Here is a 27,741-nt window from a genome sequence, read left to right as displayed (position 1 = left end):
GACTTGACAATGCGGTTCCACATTTTTTAAAAGCGAGCGGGAGACCCGCACAGGTTTTTTTTGGGGGGGGGGGATTCCCCAACGGCTCCTTCTTTCACCACAGTCATTTCGGAGCGCGTGGCGTATATAGAGCCTCGCAGCTCTGAAAACGACATAAAACAACAAAAGAAGAAGAGGTAGTAGTACTACTATTTATTGTCAAATCCACCTTTACGATAATGGAATAGTCTCCGTGGAAAGGTTTTCACAAGAGAAACGGTCGATAGGTTTGAACTTGATTTAGATAGGTGCAGTACCTGGGGATAGATGGCTACACGGTAATTGCATGAGGGCCTCGTCTTGAGTTGAACTTCCTTGTATGATGATGATGATGATGATGATGATGGAACTGCTTAACGTGGTGACGAAATATAGCCATTCTTCCTTTTTTCCTCTTAAAACTCTTCCTCTTCTTCTTCACCAAGCTGCGATCCGGTTACATCATTGGCCGAGAGACAGCGTGCATCTGTGCTGCTGATGCAGTGCCCGCTGTAAGTGAATGCAGGAATTTGTAGCTTGTTCAGTGTGCCGGCGACAGCTCGCCAACTCTCCACGAAGGATCTTTAACGTCCACCAACTAATGCCGGCGGACAGGACGCCCTGTGTAACGTCCGTCCGAGGGACGTTACACACACACATTGATGAATCACGCTGCCTGTGAAACAGGCCGGGATGACGGTTTATAGCCGGGTCGGGATTCGAACCCAGGTTAGACAGCTCAAACACGAGTGTGCGGCCATCCTGCCAATTCTACCGGCCACGCTGAACAAAGATATCAGTGTCGTTACATTTGTCTCCATCTGCAGCACGTTGATTATGACGACAGCAGAGAGAAACCGTGTGTGTGTGTGTGTGTGTGTGTGTGTGTGTGTGTGTGTGTGTGTGTGTGTGACGAGACTAATTGCTTCGATTAAGTGGGAATAAAACAACAAGGAAGGTCGAGGTTGTCGCCGCTATCGTTTGTTTTATTTCTGTTTAAAAAAAAACAACCCAATTTCGTTGTACTTTTCCTCGTGTCGGTGTAGCAGGCTGTAATTGGGGGTGTTCGGATTTTCGTTGAAAAATTTTTTTTTTTTTTTAACAGATCACCATATTATGTATTGGAGCATTATTTTTCCCCTCATATCTGTTTCTCTTGAGTAATTTTAATGCTTTGTTTGAGTGCAATCCTTCCAAGAATTCCTCTGCAATCACTTCCGGTTAAAAAAAAAATTCCGTGTAGACCACGTGGTTTCGTGTTGCTCTGCTGCCGTTCTGTGGAAATGTCGCTTTGACCTTTCTTTTTAAAAGAGAAGCTAAAGGTGGAGCACAAAATCGAATAAATTCATTTATACTTCATCTGTTCACTCAAAAGCAGATCTGTGCCGTTGCCATGTTGATTGCTCGGCGAGCATTGCTGCTGCCCTTGCTGTCCGGCGGACCTGTCGCGGTCCCGGCTCGGGCCCGTGTGTTGCCCGTCCGTGTGAAGGGCTTCCAGTGGAGCTCATGCTCCAAGCACCGCCACCGTCTCTCCCACCTCGAGCCGAGACAACACCCGGGCCTCTGCGTTCCTTGTGCTGCTCGATCGTGTCACACGGTTCGTATGGCGGAAATCGATTGTCTGTCGAGATGTTTACTGAATGTAAAACCACGCTTCTGTTAAAAGGTAAAATGTTTGTGTGTTCAACACTTGTACTGTACACGGGCACGTGATGACGAGGACATTTAACCACACTCGGTGGTTGTCATGGTTGCAGCGTCTGCTCTGGCATTGCGAGGTCAGTGGTTCGAATCCCGGTCGAGTCTGGTCGTACCAAAGACTTTAATAACAGTACGTGCTTGACTTGACCCCCAACGTCTTTCATCTCACCGAGATCGGCATTTAAAAGGATAGAGCATGGACAAACAACCATGTTTGTAAACATTGTGGAGGCTTCATGGGAATAATGGCTTTCTGCCCCTCCCCAAACCCCCCCTCCCCCCTAAAATCTGGTTTGCCCACTCCCACCTCCTTATAAAAACTTCGTCTTGTGACCCCCCCCCCTTTCCTATTCAAGTTAAAACTTTGACGAGGATGCATTTATTACTCTCCCTTTTGGCTGGGTGATCTCCCGCCTATCCTTGGGTGGGAGGGGAGGGGGGGGGATTGGAAAAGCTGTTTTTGATTCTATGAAGTTCACATTCAAAATAAAAACCATTCACTGCACCGTCGTCCCAGGAAGAGAACCAGTCTCTCTCTCTACCTCTCTCACCGCTGGTCGGTGGTCTTTCTGTCTTCCACCGTCTCCTCTCCAGCCTCACCCCCCCCCCCGCTCTCTCTCTGTGATTTGTCCCCACCACATTTCCGCAGAGTGCTCAAGGTCTGCCAAAAACCCCCTTCTGGTAAAACAATTCGTAAAATCACGAATCACTGCTCACCTTCACTCTTCCATTCCTCTTTTTCCCCACCTTTGGAATAAACTCCCTCACTCCATTCAATCCCATTCTTCCATCCGGGCCTTCAAAACAGCTGTTCACCACCACCTCTTATCATCCCCCATCCAAATCCTCGATGTTTTCTTCCCCTGATAATCCACCCAAGCCCACCTCCTTCAAATTCCCTGCTTTCCTTCCTGAAAGTCCCTGTAATGTCCATCTTGTATTCCCCATTTTCCCCACTGTTTTGTCCTTCCCACTCCCACCCCTCTTGTCTCATGCCCCCCCCCCCCTTGCTGTGCGTTGTGTGTTAGCTCTCACACGAGCCTCGACAAGTTATACAAAAAACAAACAAACAAAAAAAAACCCTTAACTTATAAACACTCAACCGATTTCCCAAGTACCTGGATCATCAGCTGGGCACCGTTTTTCATCGAGGTTTCGATCCTTTCAACCCAGAACCTCTCCAAACGGTGGATCCACAACCCCGGTCACAGGTTCACATCGGTAGTTTACTGAACATCAATGGACCAACAACCTCAAAGTTGTGTCCAGACAGTCAGTCAACACAGCAATGCAATATTCTGATCCAAACTTATTAATTTTTACTTTTATTTAAAGTATAACTACATATGAATAACTTTAATCGTACACCACTTTATATGATAATATATTGAGCAATAAACACTTTTACCTTGTAAACATGTCCATTACACAGCGCCTCCATCAAACCATAGACTCAAACTGTCATTAAAACATACAAACTGTCATCAATAACCGATTTTAACAAGCTGCACTGCGTATCCTAGCAACCACCAATAAATTATTTTAATGCTTATTGAATCCATACATACATACAATTGGTGTATTTTAGCATGATTACAAGGATGTCAAGTAGAAAATGGAGAAACACATGATATGGAATTCGAACCTGGATTCTCCACATAATGAGCAGAGGTTCAGATGGGAACACAAACAGGTTTTGAGGGGAGAAGAAGATGAGTTACACGGTCCATGGGGAAGGCTTGAGGTTGAATCCATGAACAGTTGCATCAACACGTCTTTCTTACTTTTATGGTCTTTTTCGTTTCTATCTCACCGCCACCAGAGGCATTATGTTTTCGGTCTGGTTGTGCATCCGTTCATGCCTTTGGCACAATAACTTGTGAACCACTGAAAGATTTTATTTTTTATTTTTAACCAAACTTGCTACAAAGGTGTACTATGAAACAAAGACCAACTGATTAGATTTTTGGGTTCAAAGGATCAAAGGTCATGTGACCTTTAGCTGAAAGTAACATTTTTTCATTTCCATGATGACTTGTGAACCACAAATCGAAAGGGATTTTGGTCAAACTAGGCACAACTTCCTTTCCCCTCTTGTCTCATGCCCCCCCTTGCTATGCGTTGTGTGTTAGCTCTCACACGAGCCTCGACAAGGTATACAAAAAAAACTAAAAAAAAAATACTCTACCTGTAATACGAGGATGGAATGATTACATTTTAGATTGAAAATGTCAGGTCATGTGACCTTTGAAAATTATTTCGCAAGCTAACTCGAGTTGGAAGCATCTGATGTCTCTATCTGTCTCCTCTCTCGTCCTCTCTCTCTCTCTGTCCTTTAATTTTCATGTGACCTTTAATTGAGATCAAACGTCACGGTGGGTTGACGTCTAACATGGGCTGAGACATATCCATTGACGTATTCACATCAAATTCTACCCTCGAGTTCTTTTTTTATTAATTGAAGTTGATAATGTTACAATATTCCTTTCCTCAATAACCCTACCCATTGCCTGTAGAAGTTTGTGAACCTTTTATTCCCAGAAGAATGTCTGTGTACATTTGTTGAAGACATTTGTGTAAAATTTCATTTGATTCTGTTGATTACTTTTTAAATTTTAAATGACTTGCAGCCTCTCTAGTATGGAGTTTTAAAAGAATCGTTAATGTTGTATTCTGCATGTTTTACAGACGTGTGAGAAATCCAAAGAGAATGAATTTGCTGAAAAAACACCGATGGAAGAATTTGAAGAAACCAGTATCATTGAGAGAAGGAACGAGATGCTCACGGAGGAGGGGTCAAGTGGAAACGATGCGAAGGAGTCAAGTGGAACACGTTATGACGGTGAAGAATGGGGTTATAAAGAGAATAACAGTGATAAAGAAAAGCAGGCTTTGTTAGTTGAAGAAGACAATTGGGGCACTGATGAAGTGAACGTGGGAGAAAGAGAGAGCTTTCTTCATAATAATGAAGAGTGGGAAAGTGAGATTAATGTTGGAGACGAGAGAGAGGCCTCAGCAAGCGGTGAAGTTGACTTGAATGAGGTGATACCAAAAGAAAGAGAGGGGAGAGGAATAAATGAACAAAAATTCGGCACTGAAGAAGATTTGCAGGAAAAATGTGAAAGCAGTCTTGCCAATGAGGAAGAAGAATCATTTATAGGCATACACAGGACAAATATTGATGAGCAGGAGGATATGCAAGTACATTTGAATCGAAGAGAGAACGACTCGATGGGTGAACAGTATGAAGAGGTGAAGAACTGGAATGATCTACCGGATTATGTGCACAATGAAGAAGAAGAAGAAGAAGAGGAAGAAGACTATCCTGCATTGCCCCAGTACAGGGAGAAGGACAGGTATGCTTTTTACACAATGGAAATACAGGAAAAGCAGAAATTATTATGAAGTAACATCTCTCCACAAACACACTTTCTCCTTTCCTTATTTTCCATGTCACAGGTACAATCAATTGATGTTATCAACAAAAAGTTGATGAGAACGTGTTTGCCCCTGTGGGAAATAAGATGTGCCAGCCGAAGGGCTCCCAAGTTTATTTCCGTAACCAACCACTCATCTGATAAGGACATACAAAATATGGGGTACAGTGAAATCCTAAAAATAATTCCTTGGAATAATTGAAAAATTTTCAAAACGATGTTATTTTTTGGGGGGTGGCATATCAATAGAAAGTGCCATTCAATTTTGATAGGAAATAGACTTTAATTTTTAAAAAATGGCATTTTAATCGTTGGGAAGAGTTAATCTCTCCATTGTCTTCATTCAATGTCTTCATTGTTCATTTTAGATCTAAGTATGATAATCATGTACAAGATTGTGAGATGTTGAATGATCGAAACTGGTGTGAAACTGCTTAAAGGGATTGCTTTTGGCTGCCGTCACGGATCACACCGAAAATGGTGTTGTGATTCAGTGATTCGCAACTCAGTTTTTCTTTGCCAGCAAAACATCCATCATTCTTCTTCTTCTTCTTCTTCTTCTTCTTCTTCTTCTTCTTCTTCTTCTTCTTCTTCTTCTTCTTCTTCTTCTTCTTCTTCTTCTTCTTCTTCTTCTTCTTCTTCTTCTTCTTCTTCTTCTTCTTCTTCTTCTTCTTCTTCTTCTTCTTCTTCTTCTTCTTCTTCTTCTTCTTCTTCTTCTTCTTCTTCTTCTTCTTCTTCTTCTCCCGTAAAAAAATAAAATAATTCAAACCGCGAGCAAGAAACAACAACCACACAGGCCGTTTCTTCGCTCTCGCGTGCCCGTACGTGCGTGGCCCGGAAGTTCTCATATCGCACTTACGATTATTCACAATTTAGTTTTAATGGCCAATTATACAATTAGCGCCAACGTATTTTGCTTTTTCGCAATGTCGTCGTAAGGAAAACACAAAGAGAAGAGAAGAGAAAAAAAAAAACGTTCGTGCCAAAAAAAAAATTTACTTCCTGGTTCGGAGCATACCAGCTCACCCTGATGTTACTGAAATTTATGCACCGTCTAATATGAAAACGATCATAACTTGGGGCATTGTGTTTATCTATAAATGCGCATAAGAAATCGAGAAATTATTAGAATACACAAAGTCATCGCTATGCGGAAGTCCGTACGTTGTAACCCGTAATGGGGAACGCGGCTGAGGTTCCCTTCCCCCATCGACCACGCCTACGCAGTAACGTGTCTTGTCATTGGTTGGTAAATAAATCGCCATAACTTGGGAAGCACTTGTCCGATTAATATCAAACCTTGATAAGGCACATCCTCAGGTCCCCAGCAATATATCTGGCAAGTTTCAATTAGATCGGACCAGTGGTTGTCAAGAAACAGCGGTCACACACACACACACACACACACACACACACACACACACACACACACATACACACACACACACACACACACACACACACACACACACACACACACACACACACACACACACACACACACATACTACGTCATCATCATCATCTTCTTCTTCTTTTTCCTCTTCTTCTCTGAATACATGTATTTGGGCATACTAATTGATGACAAATATAAATGGAAGAGCAATTGTGAAGTGTTGGCCGGTAAAACAAAATCAAAGAATGTACTTTTCAGGGTTATTTTTTTTTCCTGGACATTAAAAAAAAATTTGGTTTGAAAATGTGTAGCCAAATTAAACTTTTCCTTAGCCAAACAAAAAGCTGTTGTAAAATATCCATCCCCAAACATTTGTGGTTTTTGAAATATCTTTACTCAACACAGTTTCTTGAAAATGGTATGGGTGTCTGACTGTTTGTATCTAATAAATAAGTCATTGTGTGTGTGTGTGTGTGTAACACCAATCATGCCAAAACTACTGGGCCAATTGCCACCAAATTTGGCACATGGACCTTGTGGTGACCATGAGCTCCTTGGTTACCTCTGCCACCGAAGGTGAAGGAGGTTATGTTGTCACCTCTCTCTGTCTGTCTGTTTGTTTGTGTGCAGGATATCTCAAAAAGTTGCAGACGGATTCGGATGAAATTTGGTGGACAGGTTGGGTGTGCAACAAGGACAGATTTATTAAATTTTGGTGAAGATCCGAATCCGGATCTGGATCTGATCATTTTTAAGTGATTCTTCACTGTTGAGAGATTGGGCTAAACCAATATATAGCACGATATTTCTTAAGGTTGTGGACGGATTCGGACAAAACTTGGTGGACACGTTGAGTGTGTGGCAAGGACGAATTGATTTGATTTTGGTGAAGATCCGAATCCAGGTCTGGATACGAGACTTATTTAATTTTTAAAGTGATTCTTCACCATTGAGAAATAGGACTCAAAAATGATTATATGGCATGATATTTAATAACGTTATTGAGCCCAATATGTTTTCATGGATCAGGCATTACATGGCAGAGGTTTGCACTCTACCAAGTACCCTTCTAGTTAACCTCTGTCATCGAAGATGGACGGAGGTTACTGTTTTCACCCCTGTCTGGTTGTTTATTTGTTTGTGAACAGTATTACGGAAAAACTGGACGGATTTCGACGAAACTTGGTGGGGGATTAGGTATGGTCCAAGGATCATGCCATTAGATTTTGGACTTGGTCCAAAGTCCAATATGGCCGCTGTAGTGGCCATTTTGAAAAAATATTTGAATTTTTGTTTTTGCATTTCTACATGTTTTAAGTGATTTCCAACCCCCCCAAAAAAAATTTGTTAGAGAAAAAAAAAAAATTTGCACCTTTTTTTTCAAAAAAATTTCGATTTTTTTTTTTTTTGGGGCATTTCTACATGCGCGTCAATCTCGTTTAGTTTATTCAATCGTGGTTCAGTCGTCTGATCCGTTTTGACCTACAATGAATAGGATATCAGGTTCACTTAAGTGACCCAGCAGTATTGGCGGCGGAGGTTTTGCACTCTACCGAGTGCTCCCCCTCTAGTTTCATCTGTAATCGCAGGGGTTCAGGAGGGAAGGTCAACAAAAATTATCTGTAAATGTGTACCCGGTGGTGGTGGCATCGACTATTAGAAGCTAGCTGTGGAGATAACTTGCATTTTTGCATTGTACATGTCCCCAGAGAGTGAGAAGCCCCAAAGCCAACCTCCACTAATTAGGGAAGGCAAGGGAAAGGGGGTGAGAGTCCGGATGGAGGGGAATGGGCAGTGTGGGAGTCTGGAGGGAGGGGTGTGGGAGGAGGGAGGGGTTTGGGAGGAGGGAAGGGGTGGGGTGGGATGAGGGAAGGGGTGGGATGCGAGTCCAGAGGGAGGGTGTTCAGGGGGGGGGGGATGATGAAAAGGGAGGGAGGAAGGAAGGAGGGGAATGGGTGGAAGGAGAGGAACCTGGCGTTGCCCAGCAAAGCCGGGCACCCCTGCTGGTCTTGAATATTTAAACACACCTCATTCATATGAATGGCAGCTCACCTCCATGTCTGACTGATGATGTCATGATGATAGCTGAGTTGCTTAATAGCTGAGTTGTTAACTTTGCATCAACCTCTCAGGTACCTTTTTGAAAACTTAATGCAAGAGGATATCAAATTTAGATATTATTCCTCCTGCAAAAATCCCCAAACTGTTCATAAATCCTTTAAAGGCTTATAATCACTCGCACTTATAACTTTGTCATATGATTATTGTGTATGCAGCAAGTATGTCTCATTATGTATACCTAAAATTTTCCATTCGAACTCCAGTGGATGCATCATGAAAATCTGCAAAGGAAGTAGTATCCAGGGAAAATGTCCCTCGTGTTACTTGAAATTAGTTTTCGGGATGTACGGGTTTGAGAATTTTATTGTTCGATTAAATTGTTCGCTCTGTTTGTAGTGATTTTCGTGTCTGGATTTGCTGCTGCACTGTCAAGCGTCACTGATGTATACTTGCATTACAGCCTCCCGTCAGAGCCGATTTGGCTGTTGGTTCGTGGCCTGCCTTTCACCGCGAGGCCACCAGCCATACGTGCATTTTTTGATGGTATGACATACTTGTAATGGGACTTGTACATATTACTTGCATCAAAATAAACTTTGAATTGTCTTGGTTAGCACCAATAATTTGTCTGGAGAGTGTGTGTCAAAGTCCAATGCATCCAAATTTTTTTCATTCTATTAATGTTGAGCCTTTATAACAAGATAATCACTGCTAACATATGTATATCAAGCGTTTCTGCATTTTTATTCTTTTCTCATTCATATAATTTATTCAGGTCTGCGAATCCTTCCTCATGGAGTCCATCTGTGCAGAAGGGAGGATGGAAGGCCAAAGGGAATTGCTCTTGTGGCTCTTGAGAACCGAGTTGAAGCTCGAAAGGCTCTGGCTCGTCACGGAGACTTTATGGGCAATAGGTGTGTTTTATTTGTGTGTTCATACACAGGTTCTACTGAGAATTTGTTTGCCTGTGCTGTCAGATCTTCATAAAGTCACAATTTCATTTTGCCAAGTGTGTTGTTTTGGGCAAAATACACTCATTGTTTTTCTTTTTTCCCTTATTGCCAGGTATATTGAGGTGTTTCCGTGTAACTCTCAAGATAAATCGCTGATAGATGAAGAGCGACACTTTGCCACCAAACCACCACTTCCAACAATAATTGATTCCCGATTACAGGCGTCTCGCCCATTTGCACATGACTCTCTCCCGTCTGCACATGATTCTTTCTCATCGGCACGTGTATCCCGCTCATCTGCCGTCAAGAAAAGCAATGTGGTACACATGAGAGGCCTGCCATTTTCCTCAAATGAAGAAGATATCGCAAAGGTTTGGACATGTTATCCAGGATTCTTGTCTATTTATCGACCTACTATCTTTGAAAACACCGAGTTAAATCCTTGAAAGACCATCAGTCTACCTTGTTTTGTTTTACCTACTTCAATGTTCTAACTACCTGATATTTCAAAAGCCCTTATTATACCCCACATGCACGAAGCAAAAGCAGGGTTAAGCAATCGGTTCACTTTTTCTATCTACAGACAGACGTCTATGATCGAGGAATTACTTAATTTCATTTGAATTTTATGTTTTGAAAACTGTGGAACACGAACTTGCAGTTTAGCAATACTTTGGCTCTGAATTTGGCAAATTGTACGGAATCTTGTCCTGAGCACTCATGCGCACAGAGGAGTGAAGTAATTGTATTACTCTGTCTCAAACAAAATTGAAAATCATTCCAAACAGGAAGCTTAGTTTTTAAGGATGTCACAAAGGCCACAAATAACAGGCACAGATAACTATTATAACGTGGTTTAAAAGACGGTCCATCAACGGTGGTAAACTTGTGAAAAAAGTTTTCTGTTTTTTTCTTTTTCTGCAGCCTTTAAAATCTTCATCCTATTTCAATCTAACTACATACCTGAACACTGTAGAATACAAATCGCCTTGTTGCACTTCTAAGAATCTCCAGTTTAGCAATAGTCTTCCTTCTCCTCCAGAGCACACTGATTTTCGTTTTTTTGTGTTACCAGTAGTAAGTACATGTATAGTTATTACACCCAGGATGAAGAGCACGAACAAAACAGCGTTATCGGAGGTATTACTGTATACAATTTTTGTGCTCCTTCCATGTCCGCCACACTTTACTCCAAAGTGTTCGGTGCTGTCGTAGAATAATAAAAACGCTCCTGTTGGAAATGCTACATCAAGCTCCAGTCCTGCTAAGAGGAATCCCTATTATTGAACGGACATGACATTTTACAACTTTCAAATTTTTGTTCCAAGTACATTTATTATTAGCTTTCCAATGGTACCATATTTATTCTTCTACTACAGCAGGAACCTTATAGAATACAGTGTGCCATACATTCGAATGGACGCTGCTCCTTTTAGTAATGTAGTATGTGTAGTAAATTGTCCCCCCCCCTCCCTTCTCTTCTTTGGTTGTAGTTTTTCCACCCACTCAAGCTCGTCAATATTACAATTGACTCTCGTCCTGGAGAGGCTAATGCTCACTTTGCATGCCACAAAGATGCTATCCAAGCGATGGAGCGACAGCACCATTATATTGGTAAGATGTTGCTTTGAATTGGTATGATGACTTGTTTATTTGTTAAGTTCGAAAGCAGCAGGGATTGAGAATATGATGAATGTTGTGCATGTTTCATTTGTAATGGCTGTGTGGTAGTTTCGGATTGAAGGAAAAGTCATAATTTAGCGGGCCCTCGTAAAGGGTCAACGTTTTGGCAGGATACTGTGTCAAATAGCTGTCAGATAAGAGCAAGAGTAATGCTTTGGAAAAGTTGATTCCATCACCTTTGGGATAAATATTCAGTTGTAATAAATGCAGGCAGCTGTGAACTACATATGTTTGGTATTGTGTCAGCAGGTTTCGCTGACGCGGTCCCGCTGTGCTGAGGCAATGTGCTTTGCGAATGGCAGAATTAAATGAAACCATGTTGAAGCAGAAAATGCAGTTTCCCCCAGGTATCCAGCTGATTTCTTAAAACAAATTTGTTTTACCAATCTATATCTTCCCCAGGGATTTACAAACTGGGTCAGAACGATTTGCGTATGCAAGAAGGCGGGAATCAGGCCACACGTCTCTTAAGAAATAAGAGGCAGACACACAAGACAACACAAACGGAGAAATTGAGGAGAGGCAGGCTGAAACAAATGAAATAAGAAAATAAATATACAATTAACTACAGTGACAGAAAAATAGGGTGTCATGAGCAATCGACCACATTCACTCACAATGGGGAGTGGGGAAGGTGTGGGCCAGGAAAAGTATTTTAAAATGTATGGGGCGTGAACAGGCTTAACCGCAGGCGACACGGGTCAAGGGGTTCCGGTTCCAGGTTTTGAGGCAACGGCTGGTTCTCTTGGGGTCTCTGCCGACTTTCTCAAAGTGAAGTTTCCGGTCATTATTTGTCATGTTTTAACTGTTTATTTTCTCACCTACATGTTTACTGTGTTCCTAGTTCGGTTTTGTTTCAAAAATTGTGCTATTTTGTGAGTTTTCGTCGATCTTGTCTTATCGGGTTTCCTTGAGGCCTACTCATCCTTCCCGTCTCGGTGTACGATCATTTTTATTTGTATTTTTCTCCCTATTACCATCGGTTCCTATTTTCCCCATGTTTCCCACCGCCTCCCCCCTCCCCTCCCAAATATACCCTCTGTTTCTTGTCTTAAAATTTAAAAAATATTAAAAAAACAAAACAAAAAACCCTTTCTCCCTCCATAGCCACAAGTATCAATCCTTCTTCCTCCTCCTCCTGCCGTCACACCATCATCCTTCTATTTCAGCTGACCCACTCTTACCATTACCTTCACGATTTCTTCCTACAACCATCCATTCCCTAATCTTACCTAATCTTCAAAAATCCATCAAAAAAAATCAAAAAACATTTCTTTGTGTCCTTTCTAACTATACACCTCCCAAAACCACGTGTCTCTCTCTACCCTCTTCCTGTTACTTTTCATGGACCCAAGAGTTTCACTCTGCGTTTACCGATCCAAATACACCATACACCTTCACGATTTTACTTCAACCTTTCCTTTCCGAATCTTATGTATTCCTTATTGAAAAAAGAATAATAATAATAAAAATAAATAAATTCACTTTCAACTATACAACCTCCCGTAACCACGTGTTTCTGCTGTAATTGTTTCTACCCTCTGTGTTTTCCGATCCAGATTCACTGTTCACCTCCTGATTATTCTTCAACCTTTCCTTTTCCTCATCTATATCAAAATTAATAAATAATAATAATAATAAAAACGGTCTCGAAAATGCTTCAACTTCCTCTTTCACACGTGTGGTTCTCATTTCTGTATCATAATTCACAACTCTTTTTCTATTTCAACAGACTGCTCTCAACTCGACCTTTCCTTGATCCCTTGTCTAAAAAGTCCAACTGTTACAACGTTTCTTCTCTCCATTCTCTTAATTTGCCTTTATTGCATCCCTCAAGTAATGTCCTTAGTCACATCTCTGACCTAAAAATTAAAAAAAATCCCGGTTTGCAATGCATGTTCGTTTTTCATCAATCATCCTTTCCTTTTTCCCACTTCAGTGCCAATTCACCCCTCTCACCCTCCCTCTCAAAGCAACAGTCACATTTAATTCTTCCCCCTCCAAGCTTCCCTCCCACCTTTCTCAGAAACTCCCTGCTCACCCTTCTCCCTCCAATCACCCCCTTCACTTCCCCTTCTCAAAGTTGCCCCAACACCCCCCCCCCCCCACCATCCACAAATCTGCCTCCTTCCCCTGTTCTCTCTCCTCCATCTCATCACTCCACCTCCTCAAATCCTCAACTGCCTTCTAGCACCTCTTTTGTTACTCCCCACTGTACCTCAACCCAACACCACAGAGCCTTTTCTCCTCCTCATCCAGCTCTCTCCCCCACACACTTTCAACAACTCTTCTTACCTTCCTACCCCCCTCCCCTCCCCTGCACCCAAAGCCTCCTCCCCTCCCTCTTCCTTAACTGTGTGGACCTCAAACATCCAGGGCTTTCACTCAAACCTGACTGATCTTTCCATACAGGTTGCCAATGACAAACCAGACGTAATCTGCTGAACAGAAATTTTCCTCCCTCAAGACATCTCTCACTCCCAAGTATCTCTCCCTGGTTACTCCCTCCTCCGGTATGACAGACTTGAGCCTCATCTTGGTGGAGGAGTTGCTCTCTTCATCAAAGACTCTATTCCTCACTCTCCATGCACTGCCATCACTCCCCCACACCCCTAAGAATACCTCTGGCTCTGGCTTCCCTCCACTCCCACCTCATGTTTACATGTGTGTTGTACCCTGCACCAAATGGTGATGACTCCATTTACACCTCACTATCCAAAAACATGGACCAACTTCTATCCTGTCATCCAAACCCTCTCTTTCATATTATGTGGTGACTTCAGTTGTCATCATGCCATATGGCTGGGTGTGGTTACCTCTCTCACCTGTCATGGCACTTCAGCTAAAGACTTCTGCGACTCATTGGGACTGACTCAATCGGTCAATTTCCCGACCCGGATCTCAACCAATGGTACTCTATCTCTTCGAGATCTAATTTTGACAAATTACCCTGAAAATATCTGCTGTTCTTCTCCGCTCCAATCGGTTCTTCCAACCACATGCTTGTCAAAGTAGACATCTCTCTGGCTGTTATTCGAGAACCACCTCAGCACCGTCGAGTCTGGCATTTCATTCAGGCTGACTGGCAGGGTCTCCAAGCAGCCATCAAACTTTTAGACTGGTCTCCCATCACTACTTTCTCCAACATCAACTCATCCTGGGAATTCTTTCAAAGAAACTTGCTCTCCCTCATGCACAGCTTTATCCCCTCTCGTCTTCAGTTGTCCTACCCTTCCTCCTGCCCATGGTTCACTGAAGCTTGTGGCGAGGCAATTGTCCTGAAACAATTTGCCTTTGCCTCATGGAAAGCAAATCCAACTGAGGGTAATCTCAGTTCCTCCCATAAAGCTCAGAACAAGTGTGTATCTACCCTCAGGCGAGCCAGAAAACAACATCTTTCTAATCTCAAGTCTGAACTCTCAAACCTCTCTCCCTCTTCCAAATCCTGGTGGTATCTAATCAAATCTGTTTGATGTATGTACCCCCTCCATCCCCTCCCTTAGCTCAAATGGCTGCACTGCTGACACCGCACATGAAAAGGCTGAATGCTTAAACTCCGTGTTTGCATCTAAATATTGTGTCCGAAACCCATCGCTTTCTGTACCCACCTTACCCATTCGCATCCAACTGTTCCTGGACTCCGTGTTCTTTTCGTTTGACAAAATGGAGAGCTTGCTGTCAAACCTTGACTCAGATTCTGCAAGCGGTCCAGACGGCATCAGCCCACGTGTCCTAAAAACCTGCTCCTCTGCTCTTGCTCACCCTCTCTCTGTTCTATTCACCCTATCATTTGCTTAAGGTCATCTGCCATCTGCTGGGAAAGCAGCAAACATTACCGCTCTGCATAAAAAGGTGCAAAAACAGATCCTTGCAACTACAGACCAATCAGCCTTCTCCCAATAATCAGCAAGGTGATGGCTTCCATCACCGCTTCAGACATTAAATCCTTCCTCTTCTCCAATGGCTTGATTTCAGATCATCAATTTGGTTTCAGACCAGGTCACTCGACTCTGGATATGCTGCTTGTGCTCTCCCAACAATGGATGGAGGTTGTTACTCAAGACCAGACATGAAATCAGGATCTCGGAAGACTTCATCCTCTACGAGGATCTAAAAATTATAAAAACATGTTCTCACTTTGTCATTATGGGGTATTTTGTGGAGCTCGGTGACAAATTTGAATTTAATCAGTTTTAAATTCAGGCTGTAACAAAACAAAATGTGAAAAAGTTGAGGGGTGTGAATACTTTCTGAAGGCACTGTATGTGTTGTTCTTGTGTTCAGCCAACTATAAAACCATCTTTCTGTCATTCTTTCAGTGGAGTTGTGGGAGAGGTTTAAGCCCCCAAGGTTTGAGCACTCCAATAGTTTTCAAAATCGTTTTGCGTTTGAACTCAAAACTTTGATTTCTTACATGACTGACCTGCAAACAATCACCTTGCCTTGACTTTGTTCAAAAGCCTCACCTATTACCGAAGGGCAAGGATATTGAAGTGTGTGTGTGTGTGTGTGTGTGTGTGTGTGTGTGTGTGTGTGTGTGTGTGTGTGTGTGTGTGTGTGTGTGTGTGTGTGTGTGTGTGTGTGTGTGTGTGTGTGTGTGTGTGTGTGTGTGTGTGTGTGTGTGTGTGTTTTTTGGTCCACATTGCCTTAATCACAGGTTGACAAAGTTTTCCAATTTAACCAAAAATATTTTTGTGCCTAATTTAACCACAATTTAATTTTATACCTTAATATATGTATTCTGTCCAAATTCGAGACTACGTATCCTTTGTTTTACAACCTATATCGTCTTTTATCCCGGTTTGTGCATCTGCATGTTTTGTCAAGTGCCATACTTTTCCATTTAGAGATGGGGTTTGTCTGTGTGTGAGACGGAATCCTGCAAGTTCACACGTAAATTATATATATATATATATATATATATATATATTGATGGTTAGAAAGGTTAACTTTTACTCCATATGAACCATTACCAATGTATTCTTAATGATGTCTTTGCTGTGTGTTAGTGAGTGAGTTAGTCCACCATGATTCTCAGTCTTGATTTTAATTGATATCTCCCAATTTAATTGTTTGCTGTTTTATTTTAAGAGCATTTCTCAATTGCAATTCAATCAGTGTTGTGGTTGAGGAAATTCGCAAACCACCATTCAGGTCCCGTAGGTGAGATATCTCTGTAAGTACATGTGTAGTTAGCCCCAAACTCGTTGTTTAGAGGGAATAAATGTCATTCATTCGGGCTGCGACCCTTTAACATAGCCATTTTTTCTGTTCTATCTTTGTTTTGAACCAACCACGTCTCAACCTCCATCACACAACAACCACCAACCGCAACGCCACTTCACAACAACAACAACGCCAACAGCCACGGCCTTTACCTTCACAACTCGCTCTCGCAACCATCGCATCACCGCCATTCCAAGCGTCGCCATGGCCATCATCGCCACAATAAACCCTCCACCACCTTCACCTCTCCTCCTTCTGCCGCCATTCCCGCGCCGCTTGTGAACGCCGAGCGTCAGGCTGTCCTGGCCTCGTGCGGGGCGCGCGCCGAGCAGCGGGTGCAAAAAGCGGCCTTTCCGAGGGGAAGTCGGATCAGGAATGATTCACGCCCACTTCCGATCCCTCCAATCATTAAGTGCGGGGCGATTTGGCCCTGCCTCCAGGCGCGTCGGAGTAGAATCGATATATGCAAATTCGCGGATCAGGAATGATTCACGCCCACTTTTCCTCCGTCCAATGGGCGAGCGTGGCTCCGCCCCCGAGCCCATCCTGATCCGAAAATCTGCATATGGGTTCTCCTGTCGCACTATAAAGTGCCGAGCGCGGGGCGAATTGAGTCAGTTTCTGTTTCGGGCTCGGGCGAGTTGTGGCGGCGGTGAAGTGTGGCAGCAGCAGTCAAGACGGGTCTGGAGGAGAGTCGGTCTGTCGGGGTTCGGAGTCTGTCGGGGAGCTGCAGAGAGGAGAAGCCGGGAACGCGGTCGAGGACGCAGTGGAGTCGCTCGTCGCGGGACCCAAGCAAGCCAGCTATCCTCTTTCCCCAGAGCATCAACAACCCCCCCCCCTGTTTCCCCCCCCGCGCTGAGATAGTGCGAAAAGGGGGCCCCGTTCCCACCCTATTCCAGGCAGTGCCAGCGAGGCCCGCGGAGGAGCGCAGAGTCGGGGCGCCGCCGCCATTTTGCGGCTCATCACAAGACGGGTAGGCTCTGCCCGGTCTCGCGCCCACAGACCACGTCTGCCCCCTTGTCATTGAGGGTGGCCCTTTTCTTTTGATTTTGAGTATATGTGTTGTCGGCGCCATCTGTAAAGTAAAACTGTGTAAGTGTTGCCGTGTGCTCGCGTAGTCGGTAGTAGATCTGCATTGTTTCTTTTGTTGCAATTGCTTTTGGTGCATAATTGTTGTGTTTCTTTTACATTTGCTTTTGGTGCATAATTGTTGTAATTGTATATGTGTGCTTTCCGTTTGCCGCGGAATAAATGTGCCTCATGTTGAATTGTTTTTCCCGTTTCGCTTAGTCTTTTCTTTAATTGAATCTCCATCTTACTTCACGTAAAGGGTTTGTAGTGGGCTAAATACGCCCGATAATTAATCGGAACCGTCGAGGTTGACGATAACACCGCTCGATTATCCCGATAGTACGGAACGGGTCGCTTAAAGTGGCCCGTGTCCGAAGTCGACCTGCGGCGAGGTGCGATCACCCGGTCTACCCTCCGTGTGGGTACTTAGGTAGGTCGAATTTGGCGAGCAACTCTATCCCACGCGGGGGGCCGATTGGCACGATCGTGGTGAGGCCGAAAGGCCCACCCGTGACTAGTTCCCGGCGTTAGTCCGAGAGGGTCACGACGGGATTGTCCGTCCGGTGGGCGACGTGCCGCGATTCGAGTTACGTGGCCGCTCGCACGCCGGCGGGCGCAAATTCGCAACAATATATTGATGGTTAGAAAGGTCAACTTTTACTCCATATGAACCATTACCAATGTATTCTTAATGATGTCTTTGCTGTGTGTTAGTGAGTGAGTTTGTCCACCATGATTCTCAGTCTTGATTTTAATCGATATCTCCCAATTTAATTGTTTGCTGTTTTATTTTAAGAGCATTTCTCAATTGCAATTCAATCATTTTAGGTTAGGCACCACTGAGTTAAGCTTCCATGTTCATGATTTTTGGCATAGTTGCAGAGATCATCATGACATTTAATTTTCAGCACAGCCAACTTTGCAGAGGCAAAAGTAATGGGAACATATCCCTCATGACAGTATGTTCATCCAAATACAATTTCAGAGGTTGTTTGTTGGTTTTTGTACACAAGGGTCAAAGCTCGTGGAAGAGGTGGAATACCGAGCACATCAGGATGCAACAACAAAAAATACACCCGTGCGGGAGTGACGGTCATCTTTGCGAGAAAATATATAGCCTCCTGAAGGTAGGGCAGTTTTTGCAAACTTTGAAGTCACGTGACGCGAAAACGAAAGCGAAATTCGAAAATCCGTCCTGACCAAATTTAGACATTGTCCCATAGATTCATATGCCACAATCAAATTCAAGATTGCTTGAGAAATGTAGGAGGAGATAGATTTTGAAAATCGTCATTTTCGCATTTTTTGCCAGCTTTGAAGTCACGTGACACGAAAACGAAAGCGAATATCGAAAATCCGGCCTGACAAAATTTAGATATTGTCCCATAGATTCATATGCCACAATCAAATTCAAGATTGCTTGAGAAATGTAGGAGGAGATAGATTTTGAAAATCGTCATTTTCGCATGAAAATCGTCATTTTCGCATTTTTGGCCAACTTTGAAGTCACGTGACACGAAAACGAAAGCGAATATCGAAAATCCGGCCCGATCAAAATTTAGATGTTGTCCCATAGATTCATTTTCTACAATCAAATTCAAGATCGCTTGAGAAATGGCGGAGGAGATAGAATTTGAAAATCGTCATTTTTCGCAACTTCAAAGGCCTCGTGACCTTGACCTTCGGTGACCTTGAAAGTCATACCATCGTGTACGTCTCATCGACCTCTATCAGGATCACTAATGACCAGATCTCCCGCTTCAACTTCATTGTGAACGGACGGACGGACGGATCGTTACCTCTCCTCTCAACACCAATATTATTAGGTCATGCTCGAAGAGATGACCTAATGAACAGTAGAGAGATGGGAAACACCAACAGCCGGGCACAGATAACTCTGCGTTGTTAAGCAACCACGAACGCCGATTGGTACTGCCAAGCCTGGCAGGGTTACACTACTTCGCGTGTTACCATTTCCAGGAGATTGACCTTACCAAGCGAGTTTCATGCCCTCAATGCGTACTTGCATTAACTTACTGTATCAGGTGCTGCCGAGCGGAGCTGCCAAGTACCCACCAGCTAATGAGAACAAATTAGTGGGGTAGAACTTACCAGCTAACGCAATGATCTTCACTGTTTTTTGTTTTTTTTTCAAAGGGGGCCACTTTTGCCGATAAGACATCAGTGTGAGAGCCGCCATACTGGGTACAGCACTCCAAAATGGCTGCTATTCGGCCCCACTCCCACATACTTTTTTTTTCTTGTTTTTTTTCATTGTGGTTACTGGGCTGCAAGGATCATTGTTTGTAGGCTGCCATCTCCTGATGGAGTGATGTTACTTTTACACTTTGCATTGGAACACTCATTTGAACCCATTGGGTCAATTTGATGGCATTTATTGCAGATTATAATGGGGCTGCTTTCACATTTTTGTATTATTGGCCACACGGCAGGGGCCGCCAGTGACCCACGGGCCACGGAATGAAGAATAGGGAGCTAACTTGTGCGTGGATTATGCTAGTCCAATGGAGGAAAAGACAGAACGAGCTGGATACATTTATAATATAAGCAATTTATTGTTGGGGGGCGGGGTGGGGGGGGGGGAAATATGACATGTCACACACTTGAAGCCCTGACCAAGAGAAATCACATATGAGGCCCCAAAATATAAACGATAAATAACACTGGTCAACAACAAATTTGTTGTCTGCATTTTTTAAGCTGATTTTGGACGAATCTGATGCGCTGAATCCAAAACTCACATTAGTTTTGTTCAATCAGGTCAAGTTTGAGATATGGCCACATGTCGTTTTTTACATTTTTGTTCACATGTACGCATGTGTGGAGCATTTTAGAAGAAGTTGGTGGGGGTAAAATGTCATGTCAAATAATTGTTTTGATTGGAAATAATTATTTTAATGACAAGAAGTATTCAGGTACGATAGTTCTGGGTGATTATGTCGAAAAGGGATCAGTTTGAAGTCATAAAACCTCAAAATCTTCCAAAAATTGGTGAGGCAAAGCATAAAGTTCGTGGATCAAAACTAAAGTTAATGGGGCAGATTTTGTAATAATGTGATACAAAAAAGTTGTATTTCTTGAAATAACGAACTCTGAAGAATGTACAATACCTACATGCGCCAATTTATGACATGCGCTTCTGCTCAAGCTTGGAGTGCCACAGTACGAACCCAAAGATTGGAGACTGTTCATTGACAGCAGCAAGCGATCACTGAAATGTGTTCTGCTACACAACGGCAACCAGTTTGCCTCTGTACCCATCGCTCACTCGACTACACTGAAGGAGAAGTATGAAGCGGTGAAGTACATGCTGGAGAAAATTGGTTATGATCAGCATAAGTGGTTTATTTGTGTTGACCTGAAGATGGTGAACTTTTTGTTGGGACAACAGTCTGGCTTCACCAAGTACCCATGTTTTCTGTGCATGTGGGATAGTAGGGACCGTGCTCAGCATTACACGAAGAAGGACTGGCCTATGCGGGAGGAATTGGTGCCATGCAAAGAAAGGAACGTCATCAACGACCCTCTGGTGGACAGAGACAGAATACTCTTCCCACCGCTGCACATCAAGCTCGGCTTAATCAAGCAGTTCACCAAGGCTCTGGACAAAGATGGTGACTGCTTCACTTACTTGTGCCAGGCTTTTCCAGGATTGACCATGGAGAAGTTGAAAGCTGGCATCTTTGATGGTTCTCAGATCCGTCAGCTCATCAGAGATCCAGAGTTCAAAAACTCAATGAACGAAGTGGAACTGGAAGCGTGGAAGACATTTGTTTCGGTAGTGAAGAACTTTCTTGGCAACAATAAGGCCAGAAACTACGCAGAACTTGTCAACAACATGCTGACTGCTTTCAGAAACCTGGGCTGCAACATGAGCATCAAGATGCACTACCTATTTTCACATATGAACCGGTTTCCTGAGAACCTGGGTTCAATGAGTGACGAGCAGGGGGAGAGAATCCATCAGGACATGAAGGAGATGGAGACCAGGTATCAGGGTCGCTGGGACGCAGTCATGATGGCTGACTACTGTTGGAATCTGAAGAGAGACCTCCCTGCCGCTGAACATTCCAGGAGTTCGAAGAAACGGAAGTTCAAGCCCTGAAGTTTGAACAGTGGTGACGCAACATGCAATTTACTTGTACTTACCTTTATCAATGCCCACCATTCAGATGACAGTAATCGATGTTTCTATCATGTAATCAATAAATGTTGTTGGCAAAACATTTTTTTTCTTAAAAACATGTTTAGGATGATATGTGTTGACAAAAATCAGCTGATAATGCCACAAAAATGTAATTGATTTTGTCACAAGATCTGATTTTTTTCAAATCAACTTAGCACAAAAACCTGACCTGATGGAGAGAAACGGATGCCATTTCCTGATTCAGCAGTGCCAGAATACCCTAATTCACTTGTAGAAATCTAGACAACATTCAGAAAGTAAAAAATTGTTGACCAGTGTAATCCATATGTAGTTCACATATATAACCCGGTGGCTAGATAAATCAGACAGGCAATAGGATACATCATTCATGTGTAAAGACTCATTTAAGCACCTTTACTAGCGAGCTAAAGATCATTGCGGTCGAGCTCGCGGCCTACCTAGAGGCCTAGCAAGTTGAGATGGCTTACATCTGTTCATCTGTGGGGGCTTGATAAACATAGATTGCCTCAAGGACATCAGTTGTCCTCCAAATGTCTTTCAGTTTAGTATTACACAACAGTGGTGACTGTTTATAAAGGTAACTAGACGACCCGTGAACCTGATGGGTTCCCGTTTTGACAGCGGTTGATGAAAAACATCATTTCAAGAGAAAAAAAAGAGATAGCTGCAGCGAACTATACCGCTGAGGTTGTTTCCATTGATAAAATACTCCCGAAGAGTCATTGACTGAATCGGGAATTGATTTTTTAATCATTTTTTTCGTTGCCCGCTTTGAACGAAACTTGATACTGCACACCGCAAGAGAATGGTGAGTAAGGTGGCCCTCAAATTTTTGCACTATCGTGTACCGTTTTGGCTGTATTTTGGGAACATACATACGTACAATATGAGAGTTTTAGTAATATATAGTAGATTATCTGTTGGTCAGAATTGACAGAATAGCTTGTAGTTATAATAATTATTACTTCCGGTTTGTGTACCCCACGAAACGCCACGATAAGCTATTTATACACCATAACATGGAGTTGGTCCAAGGTGAAAAACTCCCATGGGGGATGGGGGGTGGGGTGGGAATGAAGTCGCTAGAACCTCCATCGTGTGATCCCTAGTCCTGGCAAGTAACCGAGCGGAGTTATCGCCGAACTCAACGGTTCAGATTACTTACTGGGTGTCTAAACCCACTACCAATGCCTTACGTGATACAAGATGGAACTTTCAATGCAGGAAAGGATGCAACAAAACGGGAAACAGTTCGACAAGCACTTTTATTCCACACAGAGACAAGCACGTATTTTACAATCACAGTTATACAAAAACAATGCACGTATACAGTCAAAGCAAGAAAGCAATGCAGAGCTGCAACCGAATAAAGCAATGTACAAGCACTTATTCAGGTTTACTTATAAGACGGCGCCACACACACATTTACACAAAAAGCAAATACAAGCCACCCTCATAGGCAAGGGGGCAGACAGATCCGTGGACCAAATGTACGTGGGACCTGGGTGAGCGGCCAGGTCCACGAGACGGAAGGGGTCTTACCCTCGCCCTCGTGGCGTGATGGCGGGCTAGCCGCAATGTCAGCGGAACGTGCCTGACTCCGTGCCCCTGGCGTGGTCGGTGAGCTCCTTTCGGCCATGCGTTGCGCAGGCACGTGTTGGTCGGTCGACACCATGGTTGGGGTGGGGAATGGACAGGGTTACTGGTGCTATCTCAGCACGGATGGGGAAATTGTTGATGCTCGGGGTGGAGAGAGAATGGCGGACGCTCCGTCCCGCTAGCGGGGCCTTGGGACCGAACCGACTCCGGCGAACTCTCGCCCCTGAGCCCTCTTCCGTGTCCCTGCTTCACTCCGCGACTCGTCCCTCGACCCAGCAACGACAACCTTCGTCCTCACTCGACCAACCCAGCCAGCACAGCACTGCACAGCTCAGCACAACCCAACACTCACGCGAGTCGCCTTGTGCTCGCGTATTTATAGACCGGGGGAGGAGCGTGTATGATAATTCGCGGATCAAAACGCGCTTGGAGGCGGGGCCACGCCACCCGATGTTTAGCCATTGGTCGGGCAAAAAGGGGCGTGAGCCTCTCCTGATCAGATTTCCCTCCCAAAATGAGTCCACATGCACCGCGCTTGGGGGCAGGGCCACACCGCCCGATGCTCGCCCATTGGACGGAGGAAAAGGGGCGTGAACCTCCCCTGATCCGATTTCCTCTCCCGTAAAGGCATCCATTTGTACTCGCGGCTCGACGCGTTCGGCAACAATCACCGAACGGGCCCTGGACAGCATGACGTTCGGGTTGGCAGGTGGTGTGGTTGATGGTTGTGGAAGGAGAAAGGCGAAGGTGGTAGGGGTGTTTGCTGTGGTGGTTTGGTTGTTGGCGGGCGTCGTTTGAGAATGGCGGTGAAGCGGTGTTTGCGGGGTGGAGTTATGGAGGTAAAGAGGCGAAGGTGGTGGTGTTTGAGTTGTTGGCGGGCTTCGTTTGAGAATGGCGGTGAAGCGATGTTTGCGGGGTGGAGTTGTGTCGGTAAAGAGGCGAAGCTGGTGGTGTTTGAGTTGTTGGCGGGCTTATTGGTCCAAAATAACGATCGAGAAAGAAAAATGGCTAACTCAAAGCGTCGCAGCCCGGATGAATCACACATATTCCCTCTAAACAACGGGTGTGGACTAACTACACATGAACTTATCGATATATCTAACCTGAGGACCTTTCTGGTGTATTGCAAATTTCCACAGCCGTAACAGTATCATGGTCAGACAGACACCAAATTGTGTGTTTTAGTATGATTGTTAATTATGCTGACAAAGTTTCGTGATTCTATGCGAAGAGGGTAAATAGGAACCTAAAAAGACAGACAAAGGGAGACACCATCCATTTATTTATATAGACATTAAATCTACTTTAAAGTTAACATGTTAAAGTTGTCACAAACGCTATCTTATTTCCCTTTCTTTTCTCGTGGTCTTTCCTTCGATCTCATTTTTACATCGTTTTTATTTCATGCGTTTCATCTATATACGACAAAAAGTCAGTTCCAAAATTATTGATTGTTTGAGGTCTGCCGCTAATGAATGAGAAACGTCCTTTCAACCATTAGTGACATCACAGGTGGCAAAAACTTACCATAGTATTTTGCTACTGCTGACATCACCATGTCTTTAAAGAGATGTTTCTGGAACTGAAATTTTAAGTCTTTTTCATACTTGATGGAGTTCCTTTACAGAGTATTGAGAATGAATCATCATTTCAGATTAAGCTACAATTTAATTTCTCTGTTGGCAAGAGGCACCAATGACGTCATGCATGGCTCATGTGCAGTACAGCGGTGTAGCATTTCATTTTTGGGGGCAAGGTAAAGGCTTTAGCCGAAATCTCTTTTCGACTGATTTAGTATGTCATGACAAAGGTTCATGTTTTTACGGATTCCTTTGCAGTACAAAATAAACTTCCGTAGTGCACTGAAATGGTGTATGGTAAGCTATTCATTATTGACATGCTGTCCATTAGCAGGTTTGGACCAACCCTGGTCATGTTGTCTTCATGCAGATCTCGTATTTCCATGGCCCATGTGTACATGTAGCTCACCGATGAACACCGTAAACACACTAACCCTACGAGAATGATACTATTGGTTCACGAAAAAAATAAGTGACCACTATATTCGTTATTGTTGTGTGTCTGTATGTCTGTCTGTCTGTCTGTCCCGAGCATAGCTCCGTGGGTTTTGATCCGATCCTGACAAAATTTTGGTGGGAGGTTTATATCATGATCTAGTTGTGTTTTCCTGAAAATGGGTGTGGTGCGCCCATTATGGGCGGAGCCACGCCCAAAAAACGTGTTTTTCGGGGGTAGCCGATTTCAATTTGCATCTTCTCCTAGGGGGTTTGTCGAATCTGACAGGGGTTTCGGTATTTGGTTAGCCCAATGGCACCTGCATAGCCCCACGGAGCTCGATTTTTCATTTTCGTCCCAAGGTCAAGGTCACAAGGTCACAAACTTAGAAAATTGCGAATTTTGACATAAAAAATTTTCTTCTCCGAGGGGTTTGTCGAATCTGGCAGGGGTTTCGGTATTTGGTTCACCCAATGGCACCTGCATAGCCCCACAGAGCTCGATTTTTCATTTTCGTCCCAAGGTCCAGGCCACGAACTTAGAAAATTGCGAATTGTGTTTTTTGGGGGTAGCCGATTTCAATTTGCATCTTCTCCTAGGGGGGTTGTCGAATCTGGCAGGGGTTTTGGTATTTGGTTAGCCCAATGGCACCTGCATAGCCCCACAGAGCTCAATTTTTTTTCATTTTCGCCCCAAAGTCAAGGTCACAAGGTCGCGAACTTAGAAAATTTCGAATTTTGACATAAAAATCATACGACCACCCAAACTTTGAGAGCTAGGATGACAATATTTTTTATGCATAATCTTGAGGTCATTCCCCACCTAAAGTCTTGAAACCATTTTGCTCTATCTCGATCACCTTGCCCGTGGCGCCCCCTTCAAGTTTGTTTTTACGCTGATTTCATCAAAGTATGGATAATCCGAGGAGTGCGAAATGCCATATAGCCTATATGACGTTATATTGTTCCTGGAATGTCCAGAGGAAGTTTTGCACCGAAGGTCATAATCCTTGACCTTTGACCTTTAAAGTTCACAAAGGTCAAATTTTCAAAGTTGTGTGAATCGAACCGGGTTTTCGACCTTCTTCGACAAACTAACTCCAATAAGCTATAGCACGTATACTGTTTCCTTCTTTTAATGTCCACAACATTGTTTTGTGACCTTTAAAGGTTATGCAAAAGTCAAATTTTTTAAGTTGTTGAACGAAACCGGGTTTTCGACATTTTGCAGCTAATAACTTGTCACTCGTACCACATCATGTTGATCATTTTTATAACTTGGTCAAACATTATCACATTGTCTCATCCTTGACTTCTGAAACGATCTACATCGTCAAATACCGCTCCTGAACCATCGTCGTCTTCAGACTTGTCCTGTTTTTTTATCATTGTTTTATTTTATCTTGTGGTGCAGTCGGTAGGATAAGTATCATGTTTACAATGCAGTGGTTGTTGAGGGTATGATTGCATTTTAATTTTAATTTGTTGGTATCCTAAACTAATTTCTCAAGTATCTAACATTGCATGTGACTCTGGGATTTCACTTTTTTCCAACTCCCCTTATCCGTGTGTTTTTATTTTTCAGGGCATCGCTACATTGAGTTATTCCTCAACTCAACCAAATAATGTGAAATCTCGGCAGGTAGGGTTAGTAGAGGAAACTGAGGGGAGTTAATAATGCTCTTGGGAGATGCGTGCCATGTAAATGTTTTTTTTTTTTTTAATTAACCTTGAGAACTGGCAACGAGAAAATGAAAGCACCGAATGTATAAAACGAGAGATGAACATTTGGAAATTGCTCACAACAGTTTATTGATTGCATTTTCCCTTCAGCATCAACATTTGCACCTGTAGTGAATGAGTTTGCTGCAATTGGCAGAACTTCACCATCCTAAGCTATTCGACTGATGTTCATCATTCCCTTGCATCTCATTCTGTTCTAATCCAGGTTCAACTCGATACAGTTCTACAAACTGTATTCGTCTCATTCTACCCACACTTTTCTTTATCTTGCATTGTCCTGTAATCTCAATCCACACTGATGCTTTCTCGTTCTTGTTTAGTCATCAATAAATTGATAGGTTCTTTATGCCCAAATCTCAGAGAGAGAGAGAGTTGGTGTGATTTCCTGTGCTTGCAATGATGGCTTTGTTAATCATATTGAATGTCTGTTTCATTTCTTTGGTATTGATTTTCCCCACATTATTTGCAATACCAGATGTTCGACAATTTCCTTATCATCGATAGTGTGACGTGTGGTGAGAGGGCGCTGGTTCTCAAAGGTATAATGTTTCATTGGACTGAGTTGAAGCAGTACAAACTTTTTTTTAGTGTGTGGGAGTGTTTTGTGCAAGGTCACGAAAAGTCAAAAACTAATTACCTTTACAAATAC

The 27,741-nt window shown here is 43.4% G+C and overlaps 2 protein-coding genes across 6 annotated transcripts in view; one reads left to right on the top strand and one right to left on the bottom strand.

Moving 5' to 3' along the window:
* Window positions 1-342, bottom strand: part of LOC147028606 (H(+)/Cl(-) exchange transporter 4-like) — a 58,580-nt gene extending 58,238 nt beyond the window's left edge. The window contains exon 1 of the mRNA XM_085879195.1: window positions 297-342. Within this exon, the coding sequence (XP_085735321.1) occupies window positions 297-327 (31 nt within the window). The 5' untranslated portion in view covers window positions 328-342. The remainder of the gene's footprint in view (window positions 1-296) is intronic.
* LOC147028605 (uncharacterized) lies at window positions 301-27,451 on the top strand. Of its 5 annotated transcripts, XR_015057617.1 has the most exons (9): window positions 1,243-1,615; window positions 4,408-5,075; window positions 9,074-9,156; window positions 9,389-9,527; window positions 9,679-9,937; window positions 11,060-11,180; window positions 11,499-11,596; window positions 26,935-26,991; window positions 27,183-27,451. XR_015057617.1 is itself a non-coding variant. In XM_085879201.1 (8 exons), exons 2-8 carry the CDS (start codon window positions 1,412-1,414, stop codon window positions 26,973-26,975), a joined length of 1,515 nt encoding a protein of 504 aa, XP_085735327.1. In that variant the 5' UTR covers window positions 301-317; window positions 1,394-1,411; the 3' UTR covers window positions 26,976-27,451. The 5 variants fall into 5 exon arrangements, 3 of the variants coding, with proteins under 3 accessions (XP_085735327.1, XP_085735326.1, XP_085735329.1); XM_085879201.1 differs by lacking the exon at window positions 11,499-11,596 and adding an exon at window positions 301-317 and having other exon boundaries at window positions 1,394-1,615; window positions 26,935-27,451; XM_085879200.1 differs by lacking the exon at window positions 11,499-11,596 and adding an exon at window positions 392-530 and having other exon boundaries at window positions 1,394-1,615; window positions 26,935-27,451.
* Window positions 27,452-27,741: the final 290 nt, after the last annotated feature.

This window comes from Eptatretus burgeri, chromosome 4 (genome assembly GCF_056783735.1).
Source record: "Eptatretus burgeri isolate ZD-2024b chromosome 4, Ebu_testis_v1, whole genome shotgun sequence".
NCBI classification, from domain to species: Eukaryota; Metazoa; Chordata; class Myxini; order Myxiniformes; family Myxinidae; genus Eptatretus; species Eptatretus burgeri.
The sequence above is the reverse complement of the archived record's forward strand: the minus strand, read 5'-3'. Positions and strand labels throughout refer to the sequence as shown.